Here is a 12475-nt window from a genome sequence, read left to right as displayed (position 1 = left end):
TATGCCTACCTATGTACGGGTACGTGTTGGCCGAGCGTACAGGGGCAAGAGCCGTATGAATAGCTAGTGCTCGTACAACTTAAAGCCACCGTCAGGCCGCGGTAGGCGGCTCAAAAAGTCTATCCGGACCACGTTTTTGCACTATTCTCTCCCTCGATGCTTGCTACATACATATATATCAGCATTAATTGGGGTCTAATCTGATTGGAGAGGAGTAAGCAACGGAAAGGAAATAGTAAGACTAGAAATCAATTCAATCCCAAAGGACTTGTTTTCATTATCTCTGAATTCAGCTTAGTGCTCTCTTCTCTGGGACCGCCTTGGTTCCCGGGGGACAGAGATGTACACATGGAAATTGTGTATATGTTTGGTATGTAATGCGCGTGTGCTTGTACGCTGGCTGACGCCAGTCTTGGTCTGGCGCGTCTAATTCTTAAGACGGACAATAGACCCTGGACCGAGTTGTATAAGGAACATCATCGAATGACCTCCTCCCCTGTTCAGAATTGTGATCCAATCCAGCCGAATATCCACCATCGTTAATAAACAGTCCATCAATCAATCGCTCCCAAAACCCCTAACGATGCTTGATGACGGTATCGAATCGTGTCGGGTCGTGTCATGTCGTGTCGCGTTGTTGGCTCAAAAGATGAAAACCCCGGATCCAACCCATTCAGTAGGCCGCTCGACCCAGTAGTCCATCCTGAGCTTGCAAATCAATGCTAGTTGTACACGAAGAAAATCGAGGAAAAGAAGGCCACATATCCTTCAGCTCCCTCATGCAATGCTACACAATCAATGAGTAAGAGACTTCTTTGCCTTCTCCCTAATACGACCTAGATCCTCGAGGCACTTCATGTGCAGTTCGTTGGCGTGATCCCACCATTCGCGGCATTTGGCGTCATCTTGTAACCATTGCATATAGGTTGCATAACCTGCATAACCTCCTTGCCGTGCGGTCGCTCCAGCCTCTCCATCGTCTCCGTGTGCATCGGGGCCATCCGAGCGCATTCTGATCCAATTTTCTAGCATGTCGCCACACACCATATCTTGACGGCGACGGAAGTGCTCCAGCATCCTGGCATTAAATTTATTCCAGTCCTGCATGTACAAACCCATGTTTTGGGTGTATTGAGTGAAGTTTTCCATTGAAAGGCGGTCCTCAGCCGGTGGAATCACACATTTTGGTGGGCGAGGTAGAGCTAGTGGACGGCAGGTTTTGTTATTGGAAGAGTTTCGATCAAGGTCGACTTTATTCTCGGGCCGGGATTCAAAGGGGAGGTTGGCAGCCATATCATCCATGTCTTTCAGTCCACCTAAATTCGTGGTAAATGGTGCATGTTGTGAGAATTCGCTCAGATCTACACCTCCATTCATGGATTGTCGTTTACTTGATCTTCTAGAGGCATCTCGAAGAGAGTGATTGATACCATTAGTAGCGCGGCGGTGAAGACCGTTTCCTGTCACGGGGCTGTCATCCACGTCCATAACATCTTCCTCTACCACAACATATGGTTCCCTGGAGCTTGCCGAACTCGTGTCATCGTTTCTGTGGTGCGACGCGGCTCGATCTTCTGTTCGACTGCTGGAGGCTTTGAGGTTCGAGGCCCAATCGCCTGAGAGTTTCCCTGGCTGAAAGGCTTCTGCTTTTGTGGTATGTGGCACATCCCGGGTTCGTCTTTCAATAGGAGGAACTCCATGCCCGACAGAACTTTCAGATGAAGATTGCCCGTCTCGATCAGCAGATCTTGAAAGCCCACGGCCACGAGTGATCGGTTTGGCAGGTCGAGAAGTCTTGGAAGGGGACTTTCGCAGCTGAGATTGATTAGGTAGAAAATCATCAGATGTAACCTTGTCATGCCATTCGGATGCCACAAAAGGAACGTGGGCATGGTGTGTCGATTTTTCACTGTGACTGCTACTTGGATTAGTGAAAATTCTAGCCAAGGGAGGAGGAGCGCCAGAGCAGGGGGTTTGAGCAGAGCGGTGCAGAGCATCGGAGACTGTACGACGAGCGTTCTTTCGCGGTTCAGTTCGCGGAGGTGTCCTCTGAGGGTAGACACTTGAAGGAACCGCCCAAGAAGGTACACCGTTGAAAGACTGCCCTCGTCTCGACTCTTTCAAACCCAAACGCTGCGACCAAGATTGGGGAAACTCATTAGGGGGAGCAGCAGCATACTTGGGACCATCCATATTTTCACCACGTCCACCAAATTCAGGCTTGGGAATCTCAACATCGGGCGACGCCAGACCGGTCCAAGGCTTCCGGGTGTGCTCCCTGGGCTCAGGAGGAGGATAATGGTGTTGGGATTCGTCGATGATTTTGGTATAATTAGTACTGGGAAACTGGCCGGTAAGAGCAGGATCATCATCGGCGAAAGCTCGAAAGCTGGGACCTGTCTGTGCTTTGGGGCGACTCTTTGGAGTTGCCTTTGGTCTTCTATTCATATGGACCGCTTCGTCTTCACCCGAGGACGAGGAATAATCAGCATGAATTCCTGTCGAGCTCACCTTGGGACTCGCACTACGGTGACGAGGGACCTGTTCGTATCGCGATGAGGGCTGACCGAAAGGACCCCGTTCTTCCCAATGAGGTTCTACTGGGGAGTTTCGAACACTTGCGGACCGATGTAGACCATCGTCACGAATGTCGGTCCTCTCTCCACCTGGGGTCGCATACTTGGCAGATGGGCGGGAGGTGTTGATACGCTCGGATCGCATATCCTGATCTGAAGAACGAGCGTGTCGTAGTGGACTTACAGTCGGTCTTGCTCGTGAAACTGGGGGAGATCGCATATTGAAAGGCTCAGATACATGGATATTTGAAGACTGTGGCGGATACGTACGATCCGCTCTGACATGTGCGTAGGCTGAAGTGCGTGGAGCAGCGGGTTCATCGACATTTCCATGGGCACCTGGCATGTATCCTGTGGTCCTCCGAGCACTCTGGGTCCTTGACAAGCCCGGGAAACTGGTAGGAGGAACATTGGGGACGTGAGCAGTCTCAGCAGGCGGGGGTGGCTTGGGTGCAGTAGGATGTTGGCGGGTGGATCGAGGTGGCATCTGAGGAGAATTCTGTGGTTGTCTCATGCTAGAAAAGCCACGAGCAGCCTCAGCTTCAAACCTCGATCGGTCCCAGGTATTGTTCGGCGCGGAACGAGTCCAGGTATTGAACTTGTCAGCGCCCGATGAAGCAGGCTTCTGATTGGGAGGAGGAAATGGAGTTCGCTTCTCCTTTGGCTTTGGGGGCGGGAAGCCGAAAGACGGCGCAGCCGTCGTAGGCTTTGGGTGGTTGTTAGAACGGGCAAAAGAATAAGGATCGGCCGTCTGCGCATAGGGAGGCCCCATCTTGGCAGCGAGCTTTGCCCTGCCCTGGTCATATTTCTGCTTTTCCACAGGATCAATCAAGACTTCGTGGGCAGCTTGAACGGCCTGAAATTTGGGGACAACTTCGACTTCATGGCCAGGATTGCGGTCCGGATGATACTGTTTGGCTAAGGGATTTTTAGTGAGTGTCAGGACACAAAAAAGGAGGAGGAAGCCGGCTTACCCAGCAGTCTGAACTGTCTCTTGATGTCTTCAGAATCAGCAGTTGGCGGCAATTCCAGGTCCGCATAGTAGTCCCGCTTGACATCCGCCTTGACCATGTTGGAAGAAAGGCGATCTGAGCGATCTTAGAGGTGGGATATAACGATCAACAGTCTCCTTCTCTTGGTTTCATTCAACATGATTTCGCAGCCAAAGTTCGGTTGGAAAATTGGAGTGGTGAGGAACAGGTGGAGTGTACCTGTCGGTTGGAGTTGGAATAATGGCAGAGTGAATGATATGTGATCGGGATCCGGTGTACAACCCACGGAGAAGAGAAGGGGAGGACCAAGCTTGCGACAGAAGGATTGAGGAGAGGTACAACTAGTGGTACTGTGCAAGGCGATTGATGATGTTATCAAGCGAGGCAAGGAGAGTGGCTGTTGGGTGGGTTAATTGCCATTCGTCCACAGGGTAATTGGACAGGCAAGGCCTGGAGGGGGCAGGCAAACAGTAGACTCGGTGATTATGTCTGTGGTTCCTGAGGCGACGCAGGGATTGAAGGTTGTGGATGAGGGAGGATGGTAGAGAGCGAGTGAATGGGCCAGCGAGTGAGTGAATGAATGGATAGAAGAGGCCCATGAGATGATGTGTTGGCAGATTGTGAGAGGTGGAAGCGTGGAAGCGTGGAAATCGCTGTGTCGGTTGAAAAACACAAGTCGGTATTGGGAATGGAGGCACGGTCACCGGGTTGGGCTAGCCTGCTTAACTTAGGCAGTTAGGCAGAGCAAGTTAGTGAAGGTCTTACTCGTAGGCTTAAGGATGGACATAGGCTAGCCTTTAGCTATTTAGTTAAAGTTGGGCCGGCAGCCCCGCCTAAGCAAAGCCTACCAAGCCCGTCAAGCCTAATCTTCAACACTAATTGGGACCCCTGCCGCCAAAGTTGCGGCTCCTAACAGTAGCTGCCTACGAAGGACGGAGGACATCCGTCGTTATAGCTCTTCTACATGGGTCGGTCACAGTGTGTCAGTTGTAAGAGTACTCGTAAGTACTGCAATGCTCGGTCCAGGCCGCAGCACCACCAGGTCCTTGGATCTTGGGCCTTGGCTGCTTGTCGCTGGGATGCCCGCTTCGGTCCTATCCACGACCTGCATCATCCACCACCATCATGAGATCACCCCGTTCGCCTCTGTCTCCCGCTTCTCCTCCGATTGCTCAATTCCATTGACCGTCTGCTGGAAACCACGCCCGGACCCGCAGGCAAAGATCTGCTGCAGGACCGACTGCACCTCCACTAGAAATCGATCGACCTCCTTGCCTGTACCCACTGTTATGCGAAGGCACCCTTTGCAGCCCAATTCCTTGCCCCGGAACCTGACTACCACTCCCCGCTGCCCCGCCATGGTTTCGTACACTTGCAATGCTGTCACATTGTCAGGCTGACCTCCGTCCTCAGCTGGTTTATCTAGCACTTCCACCAGCAAAAAGTTGGATGCGGTTCCTCCCCGAAATCGACCAATTCCCGGGATCAGTGGGAGTTCTTTTATAAGTCGCTCTCGCTGTTCCACGATCTTCGCTTTGTATCGTTGCATCACCTTCAGATTTTCCCCTTGTAATGCTGCTGTGGCAATAGCACTTGTGGGACTAGAAATGTTGTAAGGCGCTTTGATGTTGTTGAGCAGAGCTGCAATTTCTGTTGCACTGAATGCTACACCCAGACGAATGCCTGCCAGTCCAAAGGCCTTGCTGAGAGTTTGCATGACCACCAGATTAGGCCATTCCAGTACCCATTCTGCCAAACTCGATCCCTCCGGAGAGAAATCAATATATGCTTCATCCACGACCACGATACCGTTCCAGGTAGGATGCTCGAGAACTTGTTGAATGTCCTCCTTCCGGATCAGCGCCGCTGTGGGATTGCCTGGTGAGCAGATGTACACCATTTTGATGGTTGGGTCGGACGAAAGTTTTTCACCAATTGCATTTGGTTGCAGTGAGAAGCCATCATCTGGATTGAGTGGGACCTGAACAATAGAAATGTCATTGACCTCTGCTGAAACTGTGTACATGCCATAGGTTGGAGGACAGGTCAGAATCTTGTCTTTGCCAGGAGTGCAAAAGCATCGGAGAAGAGCATCGATGGCTTCATCTGAACCGACTCCGCAGAACAAGTTCTCTGGTTTCAAGTCCTTGCTGGTGTGGGTATGTGTGTTTCTCAATCTGCAGAATCCTTCTTTCAACGTGAACTGGTGAGGATCCGGGTACCGGTTGAGACCGAGAAAATCAACCTGGGCGTTCGTGGTAGGGGGATTAGGAGTGTCTAGTGCCAGACCAGGGCCATAGGCATTCTCATTGGCGTCAAGGAGGATGTTGGTGCCGTCGTCCTTATAGTCACTGAAAGTGAGATATGAGTCAGGACTTGGTATGGGTTGAGGTGAGTTGAAGGGGAGTAATAACTCACTCTCGGGCGCATCTATATGGCTGCAATTTGAGGATATTTGGCCTGGCACAAGTAGCCAGGTCAAAGGGCGAGGTCTTCTTGCTCATTGTCAAAGACTGCACTCGAAGAAGCTGAGATGAAATGCTGGTGTCAATCAGGGCACAATGCGCAGGGTTCTGGTTATCGATAAAAATGATATTTACCCCGCACAAGCAATGCAAAATTGGAGTCATCACCAATGAAATGCCTCCCACGTGCCTCAATTCATCCATAGTTTATCCGCACCCCGGCCATCACTGACTACGGAACAAATTAAAACCGCAGGCAGATTGGCGCCAGTCTCTCATCGCCTAAGGGATAGTCGTGCTTCCTGTCAACATTCTATCCAGTTGATCTGTTACTGCTTCCGCTCCAATCCATCATGGCAGATCGCAAATCTGCCTATGGGGCACCTGCCTCCGATACTGACTTCCGGAGAACCTGGGACAAGGCAGAATACGAGGCCAAGGGGAAGAAAGAGGCTGAAGAACGAAGGGAAGAGGCAAAAGCCCGATATGAAGCAAAACTAGAGGGCAAGAAATGGCACAAGCCTGTCGATTTCTCCTCTCTGGATTCCACCTCTGCGCGTGGCTCAAGATTGGATGTTGCTTCCATGGTAGGCAAGAGTACTCTGGTTCCTGCTGGCGCAGGTGTCGGAAAACGAGGCCGTGGTGCTGGTTTCTATTGTGAGGCTTGCGATCTCACCTACAAAGACAATGTGCAATATATCGAGCATCTAAACTCCAAGCAACATCTCATCAACACTGGTCAATCCGGAGAGGTCAAGAGGGCCACTTTGAAGGACGTTAGAGAAAGACTGGAGATGCTCAAGGCCCGCAAGAGAGCACAGGAGGAGGAGGACAGAAGGCTAGGCGAGGTTGACATTCAAGCCAGGATTAAAAAGGCAGAGGAAATTGATGCTGCTGAGCGTGAAGAAAAACGGCGAAAACGGAATGAGAAACGAAGAAAGGGTAATGGAGAAACTGGGATCAAGAAAGAAGAAGAATGGGAAGGTCGTTTAGGGATTATCACCTGATTCACGGCCCTATGGTTCCACATACGCAGAGATTACGAAAGGGGTGCTGAACGAGTCGACTTGCGCTATATTGACACATGGAACAAGAACAGGTAATCTGTCCATGGCGCTCCCAGAGGCACTTTTGGCATACTCGACATCAGTCATGAAGGTCTTCAAAGGCTCAAGGAAGCAACTCTCCCGCTTCCAGAAACAGCAGCTCATGTTCGCCACACCGATACGCCTATCGACCAACAGGCATAGCCTGAGGCACCGGGCCTTGTACAGCCTGGCTTCCATAAACACAACGCGGAAGCCACCTAGGGGATCCAGCAATATTCAAAGGATGATCTCTTCAGACAGCCAGATCCTAAGTTCCACATACTGCTATGTACCTAGCTATGTAGTGGTGTTGAGTCCAAGGAAGGCGAACCTCTTGGGAGGCTTCGATCGTCTCAGTCCTTTTTGGGACTAGTGCGATCAGTCAGGTGTTGACGACATTGGTTGGAAATCCCATCCTCCAACCAGCCTTGGTCCTACGCCCAGCCTCGTCAATCCAACAACCACCTCTCTCGGAGGGTAAACAAGTAAAAGGTTGTCCAAGTAGCACAAACAGATCCTCAGAACTATGCATCGCTAAGGACCCCAAATTCAGCTATCGACAAGGAATATACAAACAACAGAGGGGAAAACAGTCCAGATTGTTCAGATCATCTGTCCCACAGCCAAATGTGATTCCATGACGCATTACATTTTCGCTGTACCTGACGTGATGTATTTTCATGTCCACGACCCCTCCATTATCCTATCTCATCGTGCATAAGTTGGAGAATGCAAATGTTGTTTGATTCCGAGGCCAAAGTCATCCCCACATTGTGTGAAATATTCATGCAAAGCGTGCTCAGCCTATAGATTAGGTATTCCATCTACGTCACTCGTGGTACATATGTAGACGTGACCTCTGGCTTCTTGATTCTTATTTACATCTGCACTTGACTTTTCTCCTTCTGCCTCCACAATTCTTCTGCCTACTTTCCAGACTCGAGAAATCCAGAGCACTCAAACCCATACTCATACTCATCACCACCAGCCTAACAAGATGACATCTCAACCACAAGATCCGTGAGTCCTCCTTCCCACTACAGCACCCCTTCATCGCACATACACACGGCTCTCCGTCGACCAAATCAAGGAAACACAGTGAATCACAAGAATGAAGACTCGGAGTCGCCATCAACGCCGCAAAAGGCTTGCACAAACAAAATCTCTTCCCCGAGCTCTTTACGCCGTTCATCCCGGTTTCTTGCTCACGAATTTGTCGCTAACAAGAAGATTAACTCCCGCAGGTACAAGGCCAAGGCCAAAGACGAGCCCGGGCTCGAAGAGAAGGTCAACGACCTGAATGCATTCATCAAAGCCTCCAAATTCGGCATGATGACCACCCGCATCGCCGACTCAGGCCTCCTAGTCTCCCGAGCCATGGCACTGGCTGCTCAGGTACGCACACGTCAAAGATACATCAGCCGTCCGCACTGGGACCAATCACCCGTGCTAATTACTCCCAACCCAGGAATCCGGCGGTCTGGACCTCCTCTTCCACACGAACACGCAATCCGGCAAGACATCGGACCTCGATTCCGATGCGCACGTGAACGTGGCCTTCCTCGCCTCGGACGGCAGCTGGGCGTCGATATCCGGGACCGCGAGCGTGGTGACGGACCGCAGCACCGTGTCCAAGTACTACAGCCCGGCGCTCAAGACTTGGCTGGGCGACCTGGGCGACGGCGTGCACGACGGCGGCGAGAACGACCCGCGCATCGGCGTCATTCGCGTCAAGGCCGTCACGGCTACGTATGCGGTCAGCAAGGGCACTGCGATCGGCCGGGGCATTGAGATGGTCAAGGGTGCGGTCACCGGCGAGGTCGCCAACGTCAATGATCTCAGGGAGATCGATCAGAAGGAGGTTGAGACTTGGAGGAGTCAGCATGCTTAGGCTGAGCTTCTAGAAAAGGAAAGAAATAGTTCGCGTGGTGTGGCTGAGACATGAGAGGGACATGAGTGAGCAGACTCCACTGTATGTCTAATTGACCAGGTAGCGAGTTAGTTGAGGATGGAGGCTAGTGCATGCACTCACACCATCCAGATAGTAGCCAACTCCTAGGTAATTAGGGACATGAGAGCAATACACCTATCTTGGAGAAAAGAAACGTGTATGAGAGTTGAATGGGGTCTGGTTATTTTCCGGGTTTGCTAGTGACTACCTGATCTCGTTTCGATAATACACCACCACATCGCATCGCCATCGCTCCCATTCCAACACCCGTCAAATGCGTCCGCGTCCAGAGCAGGAAATCCATCTTCGTACATGTGAGAACAGAGCGAGAGCTAGTGAAGAAAACTCGAACCGAGGAGTCTAGGGTATTTTTGATGAGTAGGTAAGTAGTAAGTGGGGGTCGTAGTGTCGTCAGTATAGTCTCACATCATCCTAGATGTACACAAGACACGACATAGGTTAGTCGTCTCTCTCTCTCTTCCCCATAAATTTCGATACGCCGTCCATTCCCTTTTCTATATATACATGGGAACAATACCAATATCGGCAATTTCGAACCACGCTGGAGGAGGGTGAGTGTAATAAAAATATAATGCAAAAGTACATGAGAGAATAGGACAAAAGTGTGCGAAAGAGGCAGACAGTGGGTGCGGATGGCCCAAGCCGTCTTTTGCGTGAGGTTGGTGGTTTCTTCGCGTCAACGAATCTGTGAATGGGGGCACAGGACAACAATCACAGGTCGTCCGACCTAAGATCTGGTTGACGTAGTTTCTGGGGCGAGGCCACTTGACGCTTCTGATTTTTTGATGGAGGTCACGACCATCTGACAGGCTCAGTGGAGATCCAGCATAGATTACCAGCGATCGCCTCCACCACGCCCAAAGCCGCCACCATTACCACCGCCACGAGGACCTCGGAATTCTCGAGAGCCTCGATCGAATGGATCTCTCCCTCCTCTGCTGCCCTCCCTGAAGGGATCACGAGAATTGAAGCCGCGATCGCGATCGCGACCGCCGCCGCCGAATCGATTGCGTGATGAGCCTTGCTGAGCAAACGAATCGCTCACTCGTACACCTTCAATCCCCATAAACCCATTCTTTTGGGCCCATTGACTCGACATGGCAGGCATCTCTTGGAGACCCCAGCCATATTTCGCGGTGTCGTTGGCCCTGTCAATAATTGATTGCTTTGACTGTCCAGTTCCACTTCCGACCATGGAACTAATAAGCACCTGATAGGCCTTTGCTTTGGTTGCATAGTTTGTACCTCTGACACCGCTCTCAACCATCTGCATGATTCGGGCAGTCTCTGGCGCCAACTGGGATGGTTGTGTCATATCCAATGTTGAGGTGGGCATTTGCTCCTCGGCAAAGTCCTTCATGTGAATACGTCGCCGCATGCGATCAAGCTCCCATTTTTGTTCTTGGTGTAGGATGAGGTAGCCGGTCCCAGATTTACCTGCACGCCCAGTTCGGCCCACGCGATGTACGTAGTCTTCCGCCGATCGGGGAAGTCCCATCTGGATAACATGCGACACGTTGGGGAAATCCATCCCTCGAGCTGTGACATCGGAGGAGATGAGAATGGCACTCTTGGCACGTCTGAAAGCTTCGGAGTTCCGTGTGCGCTCTTGTTGGCTCAGCTGAGAGGACATGACGATTACTTGACAAGGAGAGAGAGGATGGTTAGAAAACAGTCCTCCTCTTGCCTGAGTTGAGTCCCGCATATTCGATAAGATTTCATATGCTACATGAACCTCAGCGACGGAAGAATAGAAAACAATGGCTTTGAATGGCATGGCAGTCTCAGGTTCTCGCTTGTGCTCTTCGATGGCATTCTGAGCAATTTCAACAAGGGTGGGGATTTGATTTTGAAGTCCAGGTAAGTAGACCACCTTTTGAGGGATGGATTCGTGTGTTGCAGCCTCTTCAGGATCGACCGTGCGCACAAACTTGAAGTCAGGCTTCATGGTTGTCTTCACCACGCCAACGACTGATCTGGGAATGGTTGCCGAAAACATCAGTGTTTGCCGGTCTTTGTCTTCGCGTCTAGGCATGTATGATTGGATTTCCTCAATATCTGGCCCAAAGCCAATATCAAGCAGTCGATCGGCTTCGTCCAACACAAAGGTCTGGATGTTACTGAGATTGACACCGCTGTAAGGATCAGACAACAAATCCTTGACCCGTCCGGGGGTTCCAACAAGAATATGACAACCCTGCTGTTGCATCATTCTTAGATGAAATGACTTTTGTGTACCACCCACAGCAGTTTGTATCTGGATGCCAGTGTTGTGTGTGATCTTCTTGGCTTCAGCAGCAATCTGCTCAGCCAGCTCGCGGGTAGGGGAGATGATCAACGCATGTGTATCACCAATTTCCGGTCTCCTACTGCGAGACTTGATTGTAGGATCCCGCAAAAGGCGCTGAATAATCGGCATAAGAAAAGCCAAGGTCTTGCCAGTTCCGGTTTTGGCTTGAGCGATAACGTCGGTACCGTCCAGACACTCATTGATGGTCATCCGCTGTACTTCTGTCATGGTATGTATTCCCATTCTGTTTACAAGGGTGTCAATGACGACGGGGTCAATGACGCCAGCTTCACCCAACTCTGAGAACTTTGTGAACTCGCGGTTGGTATGGGAAATGTCTTCCGCTCCGAGATCCGTGGCGTCGGCCGGTACATGTCCAGCATCGTCTGCTTCGGCGTAGGCGTTGTTATATCGCAAAGGTGAGATGGAGGAGAATTTGGACTTGCTAATGAGACTCGGAGCAACATGTCGAGATACAAGAGGAGTGAGGCGCGGAAGGGATGAAAGAGTGGATGAGGATGGGATCAATCTAAGAGCCTTGGAGGCAAGCCGCCCCTGCCGGGCCAAAGCATACATTCTGGCGGCGATCTGAGGTATTCGTCAAGGTAAAACACAGTTGGGAGACAGATAAGACGAGCTGGAACAGCTCCAGTGATGGTGAAAGCAGGGCAAAAGCAAGATGAAGGAAGGATGAAGCAAGTCGCGGATGCAAGTGAATCTTTCCAGAGGGCCGACAACTTCTTTTCTCGATCCAAAATTTCTAGGGAACAGAGAACATGGCCAACCAATCACAGCAAGGCTGATACCCGCCCTGGCCTTGGCTACGCTAACCAAATTGGCGAAAAGGAGGCCTTCATGAATCAAGTCGTATGAGCCGTTCTCGAAATCCAGTCCAACATTATTTTGCGAGCCGGAACACTTAATTTGATATGAGGAATTTGGATGCTGTCTTCTTGGTATTGTTGAAGTGCAGATTCGGCTTTGAAACTCGAGCAAAGCAGCTCTGCGACTATGTCTAAGGACGCGTTGATACCAAAACCTACCCATGACACCAAATCGATTTGCTCGATCTCGTCTTCCTGCCCACGCTTA

At 51.0% G+C, this 12475-nt stretch overlaps 5 protein-coding genes across 5 annotated transcripts; 2 read left to right on the top strand and 3 right to left on the bottom strand.

Annotated features, from left to right (window-relative positions):
* Window positions 1-795: 795 nt before the first annotated feature.
* A1O9_02367 (uncharacterized protein) lies at window positions 796-3647 on the bottom strand (the record flags this gene model as incomplete). Its single annotated transcript, XM_013407941.1, has 2 exons — window positions 796-3494; window positions 3551-3647. 2 exons carry the CDS (start codon window positions 3645-3647, stop codon window positions 796-798), a joined length of 2796 nt encoding a protein of 931 aa, XP_013263395.1.
* A 1044-nt stretch (window positions 3648-4691) lies between these two features.
* A1O9_02366 (histidinol-phosphate aminotransferase) lies at window positions 4692-6072 on the bottom strand (the record flags this gene model as incomplete). Its single annotated transcript, XM_013407940.1, has 2 exons — window positions 4692-5919; window positions 5987-6072. 2 exons carry the CDS (start codon window positions 6070-6072, stop codon window positions 4692-4694), a joined length of 1314 nt encoding a protein of 437 aa, XP_013263394.1.
* A 314-nt stretch (window positions 6073-6386) lies between these two features.
* On the top strand, window positions 6387-7040 carry A1O9_02365 (uncharacterized protein; the record flags this gene model as incomplete). The annotated part of the gene is made up of 1 exon (XM_013407939.1): window positions 6387-7040. One exon carries the CDS (start codon window positions 6387-6389, stop codon window positions 7038-7040), a length of 654 nt encoding a protein of 217 aa, XP_013263393.1.
* A 1078-nt stretch (window positions 7041-8118) lies between these two features.
* A1O9_02364 (uncharacterized protein) lies at window positions 8119-9012 on the top strand (the record flags this gene model as incomplete). The annotated part of the gene is made up of 3 exons (XM_013407938.1): window positions 8119-8141; window positions 8165-8516; window positions 8590-9012. The coding sequence occupies 3 exons, from the start codon at window positions 8119-8121 to the stop codon at window positions 9010-9012; spliced, it is 798 nt and encodes a 265-aa protein (XP_013263392.1).
* A 913-nt stretch (window positions 9013-9925) lies between these two features.
* On the bottom strand, window positions 9926-11959 carry A1O9_02363 (uncharacterized protein; the record flags this gene model as incomplete). Its single annotated transcript, XM_013407937.1, has 1 exon — window positions 9926-11959. The coding sequence occupies one exon, from the start codon at window positions 11957-11959 to the stop codon at window positions 9926-9928; it is 2034 nt and encodes a 677-aa protein (XP_013263391.1).
* Window positions 11960-12475: the final 516 nt, after the last annotated feature.

Source organism: Exophiala aquamarina (assembly GCF_000709125.1).
Source record: "Exophiala aquamarina CBS 119918 chromosome Unknown aczIA-supercont1.2, whole genome shotgun sequence".
NCBI lineage: Eukaryota > Fungi > Ascomycota > Eurotiomycetes > Chaetothyriales > Herpotrichiellaceae > Exophiala > Exophiala aquamarina.
Note: the sequence above shows the minus strand (reverse complement) of the source record. Positions and strands in the feature narration are given on the sequence as shown.